At 40.2% G+C, this 20,135-nt stretch overlaps 1 protein-coding gene across 7 annotated transcripts in view; it reads right to left on the reverse strand.

The window, feature by feature from the left end:
- The window catches only part of GALNT18 (polypeptide N-acetylgalactosaminyltransferase 18), a 334,832-nt gene that overhangs the window by 249,234 nt on the left and 65,463 nt on the right, over positions 1-20,135 (reverse strand). For 5 of the 7 annotated variants that reach the window (XM_065066196.1, XM_065066205.1, XM_065066202.1 and 2 more), the window contains one exon: positions 15,172-15,457. In XM_065066196.1, the coding sequence (XP_064922268.1) occupies positions 15,172-15,457 (286 nt within the window). Of the gene's footprint in view, positions 1-15,171; positions 15,458-20,135 lie in introns of those variants that run through there. The other 2 variants (XM_065066199.1, XM_065066204.1) reach the window with 2 other exon arrangements.

Genomic DNA, 20,135 nt, shown 5'->3' on the forward strand with positions numbered 1-20,135 from the left:
GTTTCTTGCTATTTTTTTGTTATTAGGAAAGAACTTTCCCTGTGGGTTTTCTGTTGTTGTTATGATCCTTAAAGCAAAACAACTCAATAGCTGTGACAAACACAAAAGGATGAGTAAAAAGTGCTGGAAGTTTCCTTCATTAAAGCATGTTTTCCAGTTCTCCGTGTCTGGTTAAAGAGCCCAGGAGTATCTCTTCAATGGCAACAGTGCTTCATTATTTTTGTTCTGTTTAAATGAGGCAACATACATCAATCCAGCAGCAAGAAAACAAGAATATTCTTTCTTCTCTGACATGTTGGTACATGCAAAGAAATAGCTTACATTTTGGGTAACAGATCACAATTTTATCGTTAGAACTGTCATAGTGAGACAAAATATCACTTTGTTGATCAAACGCTAGAGACTATTACTACTTTGGACAACAGGGAGCAGAAAATATTTCAAACTAATTCACGTCTGCTGTTAAGAAGATACTAATTTATTCAAATCGGTTTTTAAAAATGAGAAAAGAGACCCACGTATGACTGAAATAACTACATTCCTTATTTAAAGCCATTAACTTTAGGCAACATGCAGCAAAGATACAATGCACAGCTCACTGACAAATACTAATTTCTTCCCTGGGACAATCTCAAAGATGAAAAGCATTAGTCTCAAAACTAATTTTAAAGCCTTTACCTAAAAACTATGTGTGGGTTGGGTTTTGGGTTATTTTTTGTTTGCCCCCCAAGCTTTTCCACAGAAAGCATCTTTTTTTTTTTTTTTTTGTGGGAAAAGGCATTTTAGTTAAAAAATAAGTAATTAAAACAAAATGTTATTTGACAAAAATGTTATTTGATTACCAGCATGCTAACTTACATTTTTCTCCAGTTAGGTAGTACTTTCAACACTGTATCATTTCTAAACTGCTCAACATTCTTACAGTGAAATAAAAATGAATCAGTCAGTTAAAGGACATACTTGTTTGCAATAAAGAAGAAAAAAAAACTGTGGACTAGTTTAGAAAGAAACTAATCCAAGAGTAGGTCCACAACCCTATAGGATATTAACAAGGCTTTTTGAAACTGCAGTTAATTCTATCCCCACTTTTTAAAATCAAAACACCATCACCACAAAATAAATAAAAAAAAAAACACCACCAACCACAAAAAAAAACCCCAAACCGACAAAAAAAACCCACACAAAACCAAAAAAACCCAACCAAAAAAAATAAACCACTCCTTTCCTGTAGCTCAAAACCTAAGCTTTTAGAAAATAACTGAAACATTTCTTTTCAACCTTTAGGCCATCTTTAATGGATATCCTAAATCAAGACATAAGATGCCACATGATGCACATCCATCTTCGTGAACTAGAAATAGAGTATATTTTGTATCAGACAGCATGAAAAGTTCTTGTTCTGTATCCATGTTGGAGAACATTACGAAGTTGGATACATCTTGTGCTGCAGCTGGAGTTTAATTAAGTGAAATAAAGTTTATTTCCTTGTTTTGATTAATGGACAAGGAGTTGAATTACGGCTTCTCTTATAGCAACACAGCCAGTCAGAAACCACTGGAGGGGTCACTTTTGACAGCAGGTGCTCCCCCATACCTATTCCTTGTTCCTGGATTGCCAAACAAGCTATAATACCCGGATCAGATTACTAAGGTAAAAGCCTCCCCAGACTGTGAGTTGGCCTGTCCTTCCCTAACCACGGCTCTGCCTCACAGAGACATTTGTGATCCTGCTCATTGCTGCTCAGGCAGCAGAGGCTCAGACAACTCAGTTTAGTCCCTGCTTCTGACTTGGAGAAGGAGCCTTACATAGGCATCAGGACACAAGAATAAGACTTGCTTAAGACACAGCTTAAAACTACAAGAAAGAAAAAAAGAGAACAAGACTTCCTCAGATTTTAGACAGGAATTTAGGAGGCACTGAAGTTTGATGCTGCAGTAGGAAAATATACATAAACATTGTTAAATGGGCCTGTCTCCAGAAGTGCAGAGTAAAACATTTATCCCTACAGAGAAAGGTTTTACTGAGGTGCACAGGCAACAGCACAACCCCCCAGAGTATTTATAGAGGTATAAAGAGTGCTCATGGGAAGAGATTGGGGATTTCTAGAACAAGACTCATTACATAAAGAAAGGGAAAAAAACCCAACACTTTAAAAAAACAAAACAAAACAAAAACAGGAGAGAAATTAGAAAGCACTAACTACAACAATTAGAGAGACAAGAGGTGGCATCAAGATCAGAGCAAAGATCCTCTTGTGGCCCATGCAGGTGCACATTCTGCCAAGATTCAGTCCCAACTGGAATATTCAGAGCAACAAAGCAGCGAAGTCTGCTTGAAATTTGTTTGAATCTTCCCATGGGGCATAACTATTTGAGCAGACCTGGAAGGGCTTTGCCTTGACTGCACTGGGTGGGGGAAAAGAGCAGGGTTGATAAGGATTTCTTGTTTTGTTTTGAAAAGCAAGGAGAGAGCACGCTATTTTACAACATTAATCATGGCATATTGGAATAACCCTACTAACTGCAACTGCTATCGCTCTTGGCAAATCCATCATATTGGCACGAACAAAATCTTTTATGTGTTATTTACTATTGTCCATCAATGCCACTAGGTGAATAGGTTTCAAAAAATTGTGGAACAGCAGAGATGGAGGGTAAATTCTTAAGCAACAATTCTTAAGGCTGACACAGCCTTGATTACCTGAACGGACCATAGTGATCTAAAGCCACTGGACATGTTCCCCCTGTGTTTGTGAGCTTTTATGAAGGGGCGGAAGGAACACCACCAGAAACATCCCAAATTGCAGAGATCACAGTAAGTATTTTGACCAGAAATACTGGTCTGAAATTCTGGTCAGAATTTAATTTACTCATTTTGGGTTTTTTTTAATTCTAATATGAACAATGAAGGTTTCCATCACCTACCATAGAAGGCTTGATAGCCTCATATACGTAAGAAACCATGATTTTGACTATTTCCTGTTACATAAATAAATCTTTGACTGTAACCCACTTATTAGAGGAATGATATGTCAAACAATATTAATATATGGCATAGCAGTAATGTCAAATGTTACATAATTGTTTATAGAGAAGTGTTCTGACACCTAAAATTTCACCTAAAGTTTTGGAATTGGCAAAGAAATCTTGCTTAGAATTTCTATTTTCAGTTTCCCTTCAAAAAGAAGAGGATTTTCCTCAAAATCCTTGTTCTGTTCCTCTTTCTCCTTCCCTTTGTCCACTTCTCCCACCACGACCATTAAGAATTTCCCCAATGTTTTAGGAGTTTTAATGAGTCCCAGTTAGGCAGCTGAATCAGATAAAACCTAGCTATATCAATGACAATGACAAGTTGGAGACAAAAAGCAAAACAAAACAAACCAACCCCCCAAAACCACCAGAACAAAATACACCACGCACCTCAAACTCTGCAACTGCAGTTCTCTACTTTCTTTCACTAAGAACCACCAAAGTTGCTGTGAATGTCACCTTCTAACTTGTGTCACTGGCAGCAGAAATCTAGAACCCCTACTGAAATTTTGCTAGATGCCAAAAGCTGCATTTTTTTTTCTTCCTGCTAAATAAACATCTAACAGAACTGAAAGAGAATACAGATGGAGGATAAAGGAGGCTTAACACCACTAATTCACACGTCACTGCTGTTGGGTTTGCTGGGCATTTCACTACACTGCTTTTTTTCCAGTAGGCTAACACAATGAATCTGCATCAGACCAATAATTTCATTAAACTGGTTGAAGCTGGTTGGGTTGGAACATGAAAGGTTTGATAAGACTGTAAATTAGAGGGTATATATTTACACAGTTTGCTCTCAGTGAAGCAGGGTTCGTTCATAAAGGAACTTAATAGACAGTAAATTTCATTGCATCTATTAAAAAGAGTTTTTCCAACCATATTTAGCTGACAGCTCAGGTATGAAGAAAGGGATTCTGCACTCACTAAGCTACAGAAGTGCTATTCAGGAATCTAAGGTTACATGTTTGTCCCTCACTGGTTACAGGAAAGGTCTCCATCTCATTGCACTATCTCAGTGGGCAGTTTCCACCAACTACATGCAAACATGAAATCCATGTACACCGGCTTTAAACGCTGCTACTTTTTTCTCCAGGTTGCAGCTGGAAATAGGAAGCTTTCTTGTTTTAGACTGATAGGATTGGCTGACAGTTAGAGAACTGCAATATTGCTAAAACTGAGATTGCTCAGAAACACCAAGAACCTGTTTTAACTGAATGTTCTTTCAGATCAAGCCTATAGTGTCGTAGATTGAAACCATGACTCTTACCATTCACGTACTATTAGTATGTTTCTTTTGTGACACTCAGTTTTGCTTTTGCTTGCCCTAAAAAACATTTGTGTTTTGAATGCCCCTGTACATTGCAGAACAGGTCCAAAGGATATGCAATATCCGTATCTTTGTTCCTTGAATTAATTTGATGCATGCAGTAAGGACTGACCCTAACTGACACATCAGCATAGCTCAACTTAGCTTACTTGTAACAGAAACTTTACTCTTCTTATTTAAAAGAAACAAGAAAATGAACACATCACTCAGATTAGATTTCACTCAAGTTAGATTTCTCTCAATATTGACTTCAAGATTTCCCCCTCCCTTTCTCTCTACAGTTCATTTTTGATTGGTACCTTAGGCAAAACCACCCAGAAGACTGTTCATAAGAATCTCAGGTCCACAAAACCAAACCAACCAAACAAAACCCAAATAATAATTTACACGTTCTTTTTTCCATATTAGGAAATCACTGTGACACAGAAATGACCCGTAACAACACAAGCAAAAATTGCAAAGGGACTTCTTTCTGTGTAAGAACATTTCCTGTTGTGCAGGGGAAGATTGCAGTAGCTCCAGTTAACGGATGTGTGTTTATCACAGACCCACAGCACGGACTCCTGTTACTTGCACATCCACACAGGTGCATTCAGGTACATCTAGAATCATAGAATCATCATCTAGATTACTTTGGTGCTGCTGTAGCCAGAAAGTAAAGGAAAGGATGATCCACTACAGTGTGTTGGTTCTGCCTCAGGCCCAACAGAGACAGGTTGTGTTATGTTTTCAGCCTAAAACTATATAAGAATTTTCAGGTACCATGGCTTGACAGCTAAAGTTTGATAAGCCCTTTGGCACATTGCAATGTGAGCTGCTGAAAGCCACCCTTTTTTTTTCAGGATTTTTATTAACTTTGTAGATGATGTCTTTTCACCATTGCATATGCAGGTCCAGACACAAAAAGAACAAACCCAAACTATCCACAAAGTTCACTTGAATACCAAGAAGCTGATGAAGCATGAATCGATATAATGAAGTTCCAAACAGTTGGCAATAACATTTTTTAAAAATAAAACTTTATAGATTGCTCAACGTCAACAGCACATACTATGTTTTTGTATTTTCCCAGTAGAATCAATTGCTTTTAATGTAACTAAGCCTGTCTTCAATATTATGCTCTAAAAAATAAAATAAAATAAAAATTCACATAATCAATTGAGTCCAAATGTGTTCCATGAAAAAATGTCCCCTGAAATTTTTGGGTTCCTGGCCTCCTAAGAGCTTGAAGCTTATAGCAACGTTTGCACTTGGATCAGGCATCAGTAGAAGCACACCACTGCTCTTGGTGGATTACTTGCACAAGCACTCACCACCATATAGAATGTTTGTTCATTGTCAACTAAGTTCTCATTAAAATAATTTCAGGATTTGACAGGTTAGTGCTGTCATCTTATTAAGATTTTAACAAAAAAGACTTTTCTTCAATAAATTTTAATAGAAAAAGCCTTTGAAATACCCTCCTTGCACACAATAATGGTATACAACAGCATGACTTCCCCACCTTCTGTGATCTGATTCTGTGTTTATTTATCTAAGAGAACATGATCCTAGCCATCAAAACTTAGTTTTCATCCGTGAAACTGCCAAGGAAAAACTTACAGAAAACATTTGGAATTTATCCTCCAGGGAGAATAGCAGAGCAAAACAACCACCAACCACCTCAGTTAAGTCTGGAGTGGCATTATCCATGTAAGCACACTACGGGTAATACAGCATGCTTCGAAACAAGTGTGTGCCCACCACTTAGGCTGATGGCTGCTCTTAACATCAGTTCCCGCCTGCTTTCTGTCACCACATTATGCCATGCTATGCTGAGCACAGACATGCATTACACAGCTGGTTCAACCACAACAGAACCAGGGCAGCACACCAGGAGCTTTGTGCAAGGGAACCAGCATCTTGGGAGATAAACAGGTGCTTTACTCATCCAACTTCCAATGCTTGCTGGATGAGAACCTCAAATGCTCCATCAACACACCTCTCATGCCAAAACCTTTAGTTACTCCGTACCAGCATTCAGAGTCCAGATCAGCGTATATACCTGTTTTTTGTCATAAAGATGATGTTGCCACACCTGTCTTTAGAAAGGTGAGAGACAGACAGAACACACTCTTGCTTCTTGCCAAAGACTTCTATCTCAAGAACCATTCCTGCAGTGTTGGGCTGCTGCTTCACATAGAAGGTTCCAGGTAAGCTTAACTCTTTGCAAGATTGCCATAGCTGACAACTATAAAAATCAACCTGAGGTCCTCCCTCATCCTTCCTTCCCACTTCAAATTAATCAGCAGGAATACCTAAGTTTTGACATTATGTGTGTACCTTCATTCATCATCAGACAACACACAACGAATTCACTGTGGTGAACACAAGATGCATCTAAGATAAATCTACAGTGTAAGACAGTGAAACAGTTTCACTTCCTTCAGGTTGGTAAAGTCTTAAGAAAAGATTTTGCCTTTCAAACCAGTAAATGTGAAAAAGTGACTACTTAGCAGCAAATAATTAAAAGACAATTACACACTGACAAGCAAGATTATAGCATTTCATTGACAGTGTTATACAAAAATGAAGACAGAAACCCAAAGAATTCCATTATTATTTTGTGCTAGACTCAGCACCCTTTTATTAACAGACATTTTCTTCAGCAGATATTAAATGTGATAAGTGTCAGATTCTCAAGTTACTGACAGCTGCTTTTCTATCACTTGCAGATTAAATTCAACTGATTGTTGGGCAGATGGTGAGAAAGAGGGTGCATAATGTGTTCTCAATCCAACTGACACAGATTATACTCTTCAAGCAGTAATTGAAGCACTTTGATATACCATTTCTTCATCCAGGAATATCAGAAAAGAAGGTTCCTTAGCTACATTGATGCTGCCTCCCTAGTAAACTGTATTTCCATTATTATGCAAGTCACAGAAGTCTATTTTAAGATTATTTGCTTTTATTCCAGTACATATGAAGGAGGTTCTCTCCTGGCATTTGAATAATCTGTCTTCACCTAGCAGGTGTGTTTTCCTTTCAGATTTTTTTTTATCACCTCCTGAAAAATAATCAGGAGAACTGGAAGAGAATGAAGTAGAATTATGCTGCTGGGCACATGCGCTATGTTTAACAGTGCCCAACAACACTGCTATACAAAAAAAAAAGCATTAAAACCATACTTACAGCAGAATAGGCAAATCAAGTTAGAACCTAATGGTAATAGTCAAAGAGTTGAAGCAACCCTGGTATCATTCACGACTCCAGCTAGAACCCAGCTTCTGGTTTCAGAGAGCTCTTCAAGCCAGAAGAAGGGAGATGCACGACTTTCCTGCCTCAGAGGAACAGTTACGATCAGACAGATGTTCCTCCTTCAGACATGCAGCAAAATCAATCCTATCGCAGGCAGCTAATGTGCATTCTTCAGGATCTCAGAAGCATTTGGCATTTTTTTCTGGCAAGCATCTCAGAAGTCAGTGAACAAATCCCAGCTGAAGAAATGTTTCAAGAAAAAGGAACAGATGGAGCCCACATTCTGATAGAGCTTGACTGTTACCAATTAGTTGTGAGGCTTCTTGTTCAAAATACAACTCATTACATAGTCCTTCTGCAAGTCCTCTGCAACTGGATGGGTCAGACTGACAAAAATAGAAGGCAGAAAAAAGACGAACTGAGAAAGCTCTGTAGAAAGATGAGCTCAGCTGGGGTAAGGGAAGATACCATAGTTTTATATTAATCTAAACCAACTTGGTGAGATTCATTTCCAATAATCTCACATTCAGTTTTATGACAACCTGTGACCTCCAGGCTTTGCATCAGTAGGTGGTTCGAGCAGGCTGAATAAGGAGAAAAATCCATAAATGATTTGATTTTTCTAGCTCAGAGCTTTGGCCATGTGCCCAGTGAGCTCTCAATTATTTTAAGTCATTCAGTTACAGCAATGAAAATATCTCCTCATTAATAGGATAAGAACTAGATGTTTAAGTGCCAGTTTACGGTGTTAGGAAGAACAGAATATCACCAATTCGCTGACAGAAGAAACACTGCAAATGGACCTCTGCCCCTCCTCTGAATACGATCAAGATGATCTCATCAATGCCCAAAGCCATGAGACAGAGCAGACTGTGTTCTTATCAGAATATTTGGCCTCAAAGATATTTACCTCCTGAACCAGCGGAGGACTAGATCATATCCGCACTATTAGCCAAACTGAGTGAGTGTATTCCTCCCTTCAAGACAAGGACACTGTATGGATGGTGAGCATCATTAGCAGCAGCTCTAACACAGATGGTGGTCAGGTTACTAACAACTTGAGCAGCAGAAAGAACCTCTCACAGGGAATCCTAGAATTTTTTCATGCTTGGTATTTTGTAACAGTGTTGGAGGGTTAAAAAAATCTCTAGACATCTTGCATACTGTAGACCTCCATGCTTCTCTCAACTTTGCACTGTCTACCTTTGCAAGACAAACATGGTGCCTTTTTGCCAACCTCTGCCCCTCTATTTCATGCCAGATTTCAACTGACTGAAAGGCGTGCTTCTGTCTCAACGCCACATATACTTGATGCCAGTGGCAGCATGGACTTAATTCTCTTCAAGTCTGAGCACAGCTTATCCGGTAAGTGATTGCAGGAGCAGGATCCTAAATTAGCCTCCTTCCAGAGATGATACGCTGCTCCTAGATGCAATGTTTGACACTCGTGCCTCGTGACTATGTATGGCTATTGTCTTCTATTTCACGAGCATGTGCAATCATATAATCATAAAAGCATACCCGTCTTTTAAGGGGGCGAAGACAACACCAAATGAACAGGGCACAAAGCTTGCAGACTTCAGTGCTCAAAAAAAGACAAAGCCAGACAACCATTCAGGCAAGACAAGAATTCCATGACTCAAATTTCTGAAGATTTGCAAAGTTTTATGGTACTGTTTAGCTAAAACTAAGAATTAAGGACTTGAACACTCACTGCAGTTTCACTACTAGAGGATATAATTTGCTGAAATAGAGGAGGAAAACAGTGGGTGCATTCTTTGTAAGGAGCCATTAGCTGACACAAAGGTAAAAACACAACTGCAGCTGAAACTACTATTTGAACAATTAGCACTGGTTACATAAAAAACACAGGCACCTGTAAGGTTTATTTTAAGAACGCCTGCTTTAAGAGTGAAGATTTCTAATCACGATGTTCTCCATGCTTTCAGACAACTGCAGTTTTCCCTCATGAAAAAAGCTTCCCTTTACCTCCTGCAAAAAAGTTCCCCAAAGATATGTTAATTTTTCTTTAATGTATTATCTGTTCTATCACCACAGCTGTCTTATCTGCTTTTTCCTCAAGGACTGATGCAGTTGCAAATACTTTTCTGCATCCCATGATAGATTTTATTAATGACATCAAACACTGTTTCATGCTTTGCCTTGTTATTAACTTCTGTGGTGGCAGCGGATATTGCATTCCTTTGTGTAAAATTTCTAATTTTTCTGAGTTTTGATAAGGCCATTAATCACAATATGACTATGCTACTCCAGACTACACTGGTGTCCAAGACAATGCTAACAATAACCACTCCTTAATAACCATTCTCCTTTGCCTAATACTTAATATGTACAGATTTTCTCTGCTTAGGTAGTAGCTTTTTTTAAACAAATATGGAAGAAGATGAGGACTAAAGTAATATGATTGTATTTCCATAAAACTTCTTCTGAAGAGTCAGGATAGGGCTGACCTTATGAGCTCAGCATCTCATTATTTGTCCTAATTGACCTCACATCCTAGTGAATTCACTGGTAGTCGAAAATATTCCACATCTGGCAATACGTGGACCTAAATGATGCAAAGCACTTGAAAAGTCACAAATGAAAAGGAATATAAATAGCACTGGATTATTTGCTTCTCCATGTGGTAGCCTGACACAGAAAACCTTCTGCTGACTGAAAGTATTTGTGTTCCTTGCATTTGCTAACAAAAATGCTGGCTTCTTTCAAAATAACTTCTGAAAGGTCAACATCTACAGAAATCATCTTGCCAAGGAGCACAGTTAAGCAGCATTTGGAAGACTGCTCTTCTCATTTCATGTTTTGCCCTTCATTTACCTCAAAGTTTTTGTGTTTTGCACTACTCCAATCAGGTACTGAGTAGTATTGAGAAGTACATTTCAAAATTATGTATTTTACTGTTTTATCCTGCACTGCACCACCCACAGAAGTTGCATACATGCCTGTATGCAGAGGAACATAGTATTGGGAAAGAAAACACAGACTGAATCCATTTCCTTCTCGCAGCCAAGGTCTGCTTCCTTGGTAGCACCCACAGCCACCTACTTTATTTGATATGCCTGAAGTACAGAGATAATAGATCCCTAGATAAAGAGCACTCAGCACTTCAGCAGATTAAAACCCAGCAGCTGTTACCTGCAGCAGGGTACAAAAGGAGCTCCTTGCATTATACCTGCACATAGCCAGCCTACTACAGGAGACCATCTATAAGTAAGATGGTGGAACTCCTGGGAGTCTGACTCCTTTCCTAAGCTCGCTGAGTGTTTAACACACCGTGTCTGAACATGTCTTTATTTGACTTAGTACCTGTCTTCTACAGCAGCCAACAGCAAATAGTCCAGAAAAAGCATATATGGAGCATGCAACAGAGTATTTCTTTTTCCTCCAAAATATTCTTGCAGCCTCCAGAGATTTACAGTAGACAGAGTTCCTGAGTCAAAGGTGTCCAGAACCATAGGAAATTATTAAAAGTAACCTGGCATGTAGAAGAGATCCAACCCTTGACAAATGAGTTCAATGCATACACACAGAATAACTTCCCTCTTCTTTCTCCTAACCTTCCACCATCTGATGCATCTAGCTGTCTTAGAGGACAGTACACAAGCAATCATCATGGACCACCTCATTGACCTCCCTTCCATCTTACCCTCATTTTCCCTTGTTCAGAGGACAATGTTTGAAATGCAAGAACTGCCCACCACAGGCTGTGAGTGTCAGCTCTTTTTCTAGAACTGGCACCTGTCTAACGCAACAAGGAGTGAAGTCAGAAGCATTTCAGGACAGTTCAGTTCTCTGAGTTGACCCATGACAGAGTCAGCCACGCACTGGAGCCATTGCAGAGGGGGTAAAACTGTATGGTGACAAGGAGTGGGTGAAACCGTATGGTGACGAGCAGCAACAAAAGCCACAACAGTAAAAAGCTCAGCTTCTGTGGAACTGCGCAGACTTGACTGCTTTGTAACCTGGCTACTTTTTCATACACTAGGCATGAGGAAAACAAGCTCCGCCCATCAAGGGGTGGGTATATCTTACACGGCAGTCTCAGGTACAAGCTTACAAATAAAGCTACAGTTGACCTTTTTGGGTGTGAAAAGGTACATTTGTGCAGGTACAGTGACAGCTATGGGTTTATAGCGGGAAAAGAAGTGGACCCGTGATGTACATTTATTGCATTTCAGTGCTCTCTTAGGAAGTAGGTATTACAGCCTACTGTGCTTGGAAACAGGCAATATAATTTCCCAAGTTTAAGTAAACTCTATTAGTTACCCCACATTTTTTTTTTTTCCTTCAAGGAGCTCCCTAATACCAGCTCACTTCAGAAAGCTCCCAGATGGACAGCTTTGATTTTGTGGAGGGGAGGAAGAAAACATATGTTTGGCTTTATAGTACAACAAAGCTTACTACTAAATTACTTTTCAACTATTAATAGCACTCACACATAACGTACCTAATGTTTAACAGTACAACAGTTAAAACACAGATATTTCTTTGGCTTTCTTATGGCTGGGATTCTGTCCTCAGGAAGCTCAAAGTACATTAACAGTATGACTGGAAACAGGATTAGGTGTTCTGCCCATAAAAGAGTGAAAACATGTGCTTCCTGCAGCATTTCATGAAGCTTTCTCTCTGGTAAAGTGTAAGTAATATTATGATAGACTCAAGTTATACTAAGAGGAAGTGATCCAAAGACAGAGACAGAAGTCACCTGGACAGAGATGCCAAAGGACTGGGTATCACACACCAGGGAAGGACTCTGATCCAAACATCCCTATTCTTCATTGTGAAACTTCAGTGCAATTATTAGAACAAAAGTCCATATCTGATTAGATTCAGTAACAGGAAAAACAACTTAAAGGATGGCATGTGTAAATATCCAAGAAATACAGGAAATTATTACAGTAACCTGGAATGTAGAGAAAACCCAAGCCTTGACAACTACTAGGTTAACCAGAATCAAGATGTGCTCCAGGCTGTTATTCCTCTGGAATGTTAACCTTGATAAGCACTCATACATTTTGGTAATCTGCCTGTCAGTTGTGCAGCTCATGCTTTCATAACAGCAACAACATCTAAAAAAAGTGAGAGAAAGAAAACTCTGAGCATATCCTTTTATTCAGAGCAGTATAAGTGTTTACAATAGCAGAGTACTCTTTCTGGAAGTCAAATCACTGAAAGCTACACAGAATCAAGCAGAGATTACCATGACTGATCCTCCTCTCGCTTCCCTTTCAGAATAATAAAATGTGTGATATTTAGAGCCATTTCTTGAATTGGGAAAAAAAGAAGAAGAGATCTCAGAAACCTTTTCATTTCTGAGACTCCATCCCCAGGTACCCACGCAATCTATGAATAAAACCCAGAGGATCATGCAGTGACAGAACATGCGAGGCCTAGAACATACTTCTGTGAAAATGAGCCAGATTTATTCTGACATAAGCTAGAATTAGAAAAATAGCAGATGGCAAATTGCAGCACCACTGAAATCCCAACAGCTTGTTTTGAAATGTTGAGTTAATTCTTAAAATAAGGGTTTAGAGTTGGAATAGATTATCTAGGGATGACAGACACAGCAACTCAGACTATTTCAAAAATGTTCTGGACGCCATTAGTTAGCTGCATTTTTTGGCATTTTCCTCACATCAGAAGGCTGCTTTAGGTGCTCCTCTGGTAGTTATAACTGATGAGGGGTTTTTTAACTATCCTCACTGTAGACCAGTTTGTCCTGCCAGGCTTTCAAGAACTCTGCACATCCCCCTCCCCAGCTGTACCATCCAGTTCTGAAGCTGTTTTTACTTCAGATGTAATAATTTCATAACCTCATTATCACTCCACTGTGAGTCCTTGCATTTGGGAGCAAGGTCTCTGATAAAGACTAAGGCACAACATTAATTTGCCTTCTAGGCCATATCTACATTAATGAAGAAGATAAAGACAGGACTAAAACTCCTACAAACACAGATCCTTTGTTTTAGCGTCCTTGATAGGAACTGAACTCAGCCAATTTCCCACAGGCTTCCTGCTTAGGCTGAACCACATATTCAAACTCTCCACTGAGAATTTCTTCACTTTGTTGTGAGAAACAAACCTTTTTTGGGAGTGAGGGGAAGAACCTAACTTTACCATACCTAGCTTTGTCATCTCTCAAACCTATTAAAGAATAAAAGTAAACAGGATAGTTATTTTCTTCCCCAGGAAACACTTTTCCCCACACACTACCGCCAGACAAATTGAAGACACTCCAAAAACCATCCTGGGCATGTTGAGTTGTTCTTCACAGTAGGAAAGATACTGAGGTACTAGAAAGAGTTCAGAGTAGGGAACAAAGCTGGTGAGGGGCCTGGAGCACAAGTGTGATGAGGAGCAGCTGAGGGAACTGGGGCTGTTCAGCCTGGAGAAAAGGAGACTGAGGGGAGACCTTTTCGCTGTCTACAACTACCTGAAAGGAGTAGTAGACCAACCTTCACCATGGACAGTGTTGGTCTCTTCTCCCAGGTAACAAGTGATAGGATGAGAGGAAACGGCCTCAAGTTGTGCCAGGGAAGGTTTAGATTGGACATTAGGAAAAAATTCTTCACCAAAAGGATTATCAAGCACTGGAATAGGCTGCCTAGGGAAGTGACTGAGTCACCATCCCTGCAGACGTTTAAAAGATACATAGATGAGGTTCTTAGGGACACGGCTTAGTGGCAGAGTTAGGTAATGGTTGGATTCTATATCTTGAGGGTCTCTTCCAACCAGAATGATTCTATGATATTACCATGTCTCTGTGTAAGGACAAACATCACAGGAAAGCTTTGCTTTAAAGCTGTGACCAAGTGCTTTTCATTACTCTTGGAAACGGAATCATTTATGTTGTCAATCACCTCAAAAGAGGCGATTCCTTACAGCTTTGAGGCCAAGGGTCATTAAAAATGGAAGCTGAACCCAGAGTCCCAGGCTAGAAGCTATACACTCTAACGTGGGCTGCGCTCACACGAGGTGCAAAGGTACTATTTTGAGTGCTCAGAGACTTTTGCAGTTCCAGAAGCAGCCAGGCCCCGAGCGGCGGGCACAGCACCGAGCGGACGGCGGTGCCGGAGCCGCTTTCCCGCTCCCGCCGAGCCGGGGGCTCCTACCGGCGCCATCTTGCGGTCCCCAAGCGGCTTTACCGGCGCCGGTGTGACGGGCCGGAGATAATAGCAGCCGACCCGCAGAGCTGCGGACGGGCGGAGGGTGCAGCGCCCAGACCCCGCAGAGAGCTACCAGCGTCCTCGGCGAGCAGGCACGGCCACCGGGGAACCTGCAGCAGCGAGGGCAGCAGCTGTTGCCGCGTCCTGCGGGCGCCCCGCTCAGCGCCTCACACATGGCGTCTCACACACGGCACCTTGCTCCCGGCCGTGCACAGGGCTGGAGCTGAGGAGCCTCACCCCGCTGCCCCTCACCCGTTACACACACAGAAGTCCCGACCACAAAAGCAATTTCAACATTTAAAAGCGAAACACTCCACTTTCACTCGAGTGATTAAAAGAGAGTTGGTGTTACTGCCCCCCCCAATTCAGCATCATCACCTACCAGCAACTTCTGTGACCGGCACAGTTGTGTTCTCTCCTCTGAAATCACACGTAACTCCATCTTTCTTGGTCAAAATCTTCCTTCTGCAGTTCCAGGCAAAGCAGCAAGACCTCCAACAACATTCTTTTTCACAGCCATGCTTCCCTTTAGAGCAAAATCCACAGAGCCCTTCCAGGTGCTGCCCTGGGGCAGGGGCAGCCCAGAAGACTCTGCGGTGCAGGCCCAGGTGGGCCCAGCCATGCCCAGCTGCTCCCTGCACACAGGTGTGTGCACTTTGCAGATATCCCTAAGCAAACACAAAACACACAATTTAATTTAACAGCAGGTGAATTCAAAGCAAAAATAAAGTTATTTTTTTCCTTTAGGGCTGTTGTTGAAGTCAGAGCCTTGAGCACTCCACAAAATCATCTTGTAGAGACAACAGACTTTGTCTATATAGACTGTCACAAACACGGTCATATTACTTGTTACTTCTGGGGTCTGACACTGGGGAGTTTTAAGGCTTTCCTTCTCAAGCTTCTTGCTGTTCTGGTCCCATACTGGGATCTACAAATAATTATTTGTACATGTGTTTTCTTGTTTTGGTGTGTCAATGTACAGATCATTTTGTCACAGTCAGTTTCTAGATCATTAATGATCAATAGATCCATTTAGATAGGAATAATAATACTTAAGGTACAGCTTTTTCAGCAGACAGTCAGCAAGACTAACTAATATTAAAGTCAGGTCACAATTTCCATTACAAACACTGATTTCCAGAATCTTACTACCCTTGAACAAAAATCTCCCGCAAGCAGAAATAAAATGCTCTGGGAAGCAATTAAAGAACTAAAACAGAGGTCCAGTTTTGCACCTACTACCACTGGTCTTATGAACCTATTTCCACTTTTCACCAGTCAGTAATCTGACCCTTCAAAAATTGTATTTTCCCGGTGCAAAGCAAAGCAGAGACATTGTGCAGATGCTGTCCGAGCACCTGTCGTGATGGACCAGCAGCTGCAAGCGAACCCGCACAGCCACGGTTGTGCAGTGGGGACAGGACAGTTTGCATTGCTTAAACAAACATGCTAATGAAGGTTTGTTTTAGAAAATTGAGAAGCATTTGAGCACCCAAAACACTAAATCCTCATTTAATGATGGGAAGTGTTGTGTATCCTTCCAACACCCAGGCACAATGCCGTGACTTAAACAAGCTGCTTAATTTTCTCTCAAATGCCTAAATGTATGTGATGGACATATGGTGCTATATCACCCTCAGCTGGGAACTGCCTTAACTTTATTGTTTTATGTCACAGTCTGTATGCTCTTCCAATGTTTTAGTGATTGTGAAAGATCAGTACAGAAGGATTACTTTGAAACTCTTTGAAAAGGAAAAAATCCATGAGGGAACCCGAAACAACAGTAAACCTGAGACCTATTGTACAGCACAAAAGATCTCATGAGAAGGGGAGAAAGACTTTCAATTGTGAAAAATAATGAGGGAGAGATCCCACAGCAGGACCACTGCTGGAAGATATTTAAGAAAAAAACCAGGAAAGATAAATACCCAGCTTTTGACTAGCATTTTGTTCCGAGGGTCCCACCCTTGTGGATCAATACAGTATTTGTTGTTGGCAGAGATTATGAGTTATCGCTGTTGCTGTTACAATGAACATCTCAAAAGCATTTTCATCGATCTTTCCTGCTAAATTAAAATTGGTGTGCGAAGACCATGGTCTGAATTCAACAGGAACATAAGCAGCACAGTACTGTGTGTTTCCAACACGTTAATGATGACCAAGGATCCTTTGGGCACAGTTTCATCACATCCACTAGGCCAGTGCTGACCCAAAGGGCAGTACCCTCTGCCTACTGGACATTCCCATCCCTTCTCTGGTTCTTCTATGAACATTTGGCAATTGACCTGACAGTAACTTTTTTTTTTTTTGGTCAAGTTTCACCATAATGCCACATAAATTATAGAAGTAGCATACGGGAGGCAAGGGGGAACTGAGCCCCAGGTTATAGCAGTAACAGAGAAGCCAGTTGTGAAACTGCACTTTCTGATGCCTAGAAAATAGGAAGCAATGTTTGTCAAGGCAGATGACACCTTTTATTAGACGACCTAATGCAGCTGGAAAAAAAACCCTAGCAATTTCAACCACTTAAGCCCTTCTTCAAGAAAGCCATCTGCTGAGGAATGGATTTGTTAGCCAGTTTAATGTCGAGAAAAGCAGTTACCTGTCAAAACCAACCAAACAAAGATTTTGATAAGTCTTTGGGCCAAAAAGTGAAAATTACCCCAGAGCTTGGTAGCTGGATGATTTGTTTTTAAGACAGAGTGCAGATCCTGTGGCAGTTAGTATTAAGTTACTTTATATATAGTGAAAGTATTTCAACTGGAGAATACAGAAAACTTGCAACAGACTATTCTTGATCCTATTTGCTAATATACCCTCCTGAGAGACTCAGATTCTGTCTCCAAATTGGATCGGCAAGTGAATTAAGCCTCTCTTCTTGTGCAGAGCAGGTGAAACAAGCTTGTGCTATTCGGTGTCTACTGCGTGTTGCCTCCTCCCTTGGGTAACCAGGAGAGCTGTGCAAGTAGGAAAGACAGAAAAATATATAACTTGTAAAACTTGCATTAGCTTTGATTTGATAAAAGTGCCATGATCAAGCAATAAGCAACTCTTCACATGAATAGTCACTGAAATTTAGTGGATCCTGACCTTGACTGGGTTAGGGGGCAGCTACCGTCTCATAGGAGAAAGCTCTTATGAACAGTCTCTAAGTGCAAGAACCTGGTCTCTCAGCTACTGAATTTCTTCTCTTTTATCTCTTGCCTGTCCTCTGAGTTATTTAGCTCCTCTTTATCACATCGTAATTCTCATGCACAGTAACAGTGTTTCCCAGCTGCATGCCAACAGTAGGTTTCATTAGCACACTTCACTATTACATAAGGGTCATTAATCAAAGCATTGTGTTTGGCCCCCCAAAAATTCCTTGAAGATCTCTAGTAGCAAACTCCCTCTTAGCCTCATAACTCCCCTTAAGGAGGTGCCCACCTCCACCTTAAATCCTTAAATCCCAATGCTTCATCGTAATACTGAGTCTGTGATTTATCTTAATCTGGTAAGTACAGAATTAATAATGCATTATGATGCTACAGTGAGCCACCCACGCAGAAAGGTGTAGATTTCTTCAAATGCATCATGTCTATTCTAATGCTTGCATGTAAGCAGGAAAAATATGATGGCCTAAGGCAATAACAATTTATGAGAGGACCAAAAGGGAAGTCATTTGAGTTATATCAGAATCAGAAAAAAAAAGAACTGACCTGAAATACAGTGGTCTGTAAAAGCCACACATAGAATCTGATTCCAGCAACATCAGAGGTAGCAAAATACTAGTTATTAATTTATCAGGAAATAATAAAGAAAATGCTTGTATTTTTCAAGAAGCAGAAAACTATATGTATCATACACTTTTAATAAAATACAGCAGTGCATATGGATTAATTAATTAGTCATCTGCATTAATCAAAGGGAATGTTTTATTATTATTCAAAATCAAACAAAAGGCCTCTTTAGACTTGTGTTGCATGGCAAGTAATTAGCACAACTGGCCAGAACACTCAACAGAAGGAACATTTTTGGTTCAGGCACTGACTGGTTTTTGGAGGTGTGCAAAGGAGTTCTCATAACCAGGGTGACTCACTGACCCAGCTTATCTGGAGCCCCTAAAATGAGTGAAGTATCACATCACTTAACAGTGCGACAATTATCAAAAGTATGAGATACACCAAAGGTATTTAACAGCTCCTGCGAGTAAGCAGAGAGACCGAGTTCTTGTGTTGTTTCCTGGTGCTGCTAGATCTGGATCTTCTTCCCTCCACTGTCTCATCATCGTTCACTCATTCAAGGTTCCCAGTTACTGTGCAGAACCCGTTTCCTCTCTCAAGTCAAGGACTCTGTCATATCCACCTTGGCATCAAGCCTTATTTCTCTCTTCTTGTGCCATATTACTTGCTCGCTTTTTCTGTTGTTTTGTTGTTTTTGTTTAGTTGGGTTTTGTTGTTTTTGTTTAGTTGGGTTTTATTCTTGGCAGATTCTTAAACTGCTTTGTTCTACACTATATTTAATAGTAGTTCAGCTTAATAAAACACGGTTGATTTGTATTCACAGGATTAGCTCTTCTTTCTAGTCTGTTGTCTAAAAGGTATCTGGCAAGTTTATTTAGGGCATATCATCCTGGAAAGCACTGTTTATGTTGGACAAAATAATAACCCAAGACAAACATGTCTGTATGCAAAAAGTACGTCAGAAGCTTTATTTCATTTCTTATTCTGTATATTATAAACACACATATGTACCTGAGTACAAGAAGAAACATGTAGACGGCCATTCAAAAACAAAGAAAAAAAGCAAACAAATATGAAGAATACCAAATCATTAAGCTAAGATTTCTGAAATACGTTTATATATTATATATTACTTCTAAGAATAATTTACAAGGATACAAGCATAGTAAAGAATTAATGAATTTGGAAATACCAGGATTAAGACACTGCATGTTCATTATACATCTTTACTATGTGCACATCTGCTCTTTCTTCTACATGACCCATGTCTTATTCAGAGTTAAGACAGATTGATTGCTCTGTTATTGAGCTGCTCTCCACTATTTGATTTTGTTCTTATTTGTTCACTGGGCAAAAGCCAGTACTGTACTCAGCACACACTATTCCATTACTGCTTTAAAGGAGGAATATTGAACTTCAGTGGGTATGAATCTTCCTCCCTCTCCTCTTACATACAAATGATTTCATAGTAGAGAGAGGGTATGTCTGTACCAGGCAATGGAGCACAATGCCAAGTTTATTCAACCATTCCAGTAACTCCACAGCAAACACAGCTCGTGCTGTCCACATTAGAAGATCAACTAACCTGTGTCTCACAGGCAGGTTAGAGCAGCTCCACACCTGC

Source organism: Columba livia, chromosome 5 (assembly GCF_036013475.1).
Source record: "Columba livia isolate bColLiv1 breed racing homer chromosome 5, bColLiv1.pat.W.v2, whole genome shotgun sequence".
NCBI classification, from domain to species: Eukaryota; Metazoa; Chordata; class Aves; order Columbiformes; family Columbidae; genus Columba; species Columba livia.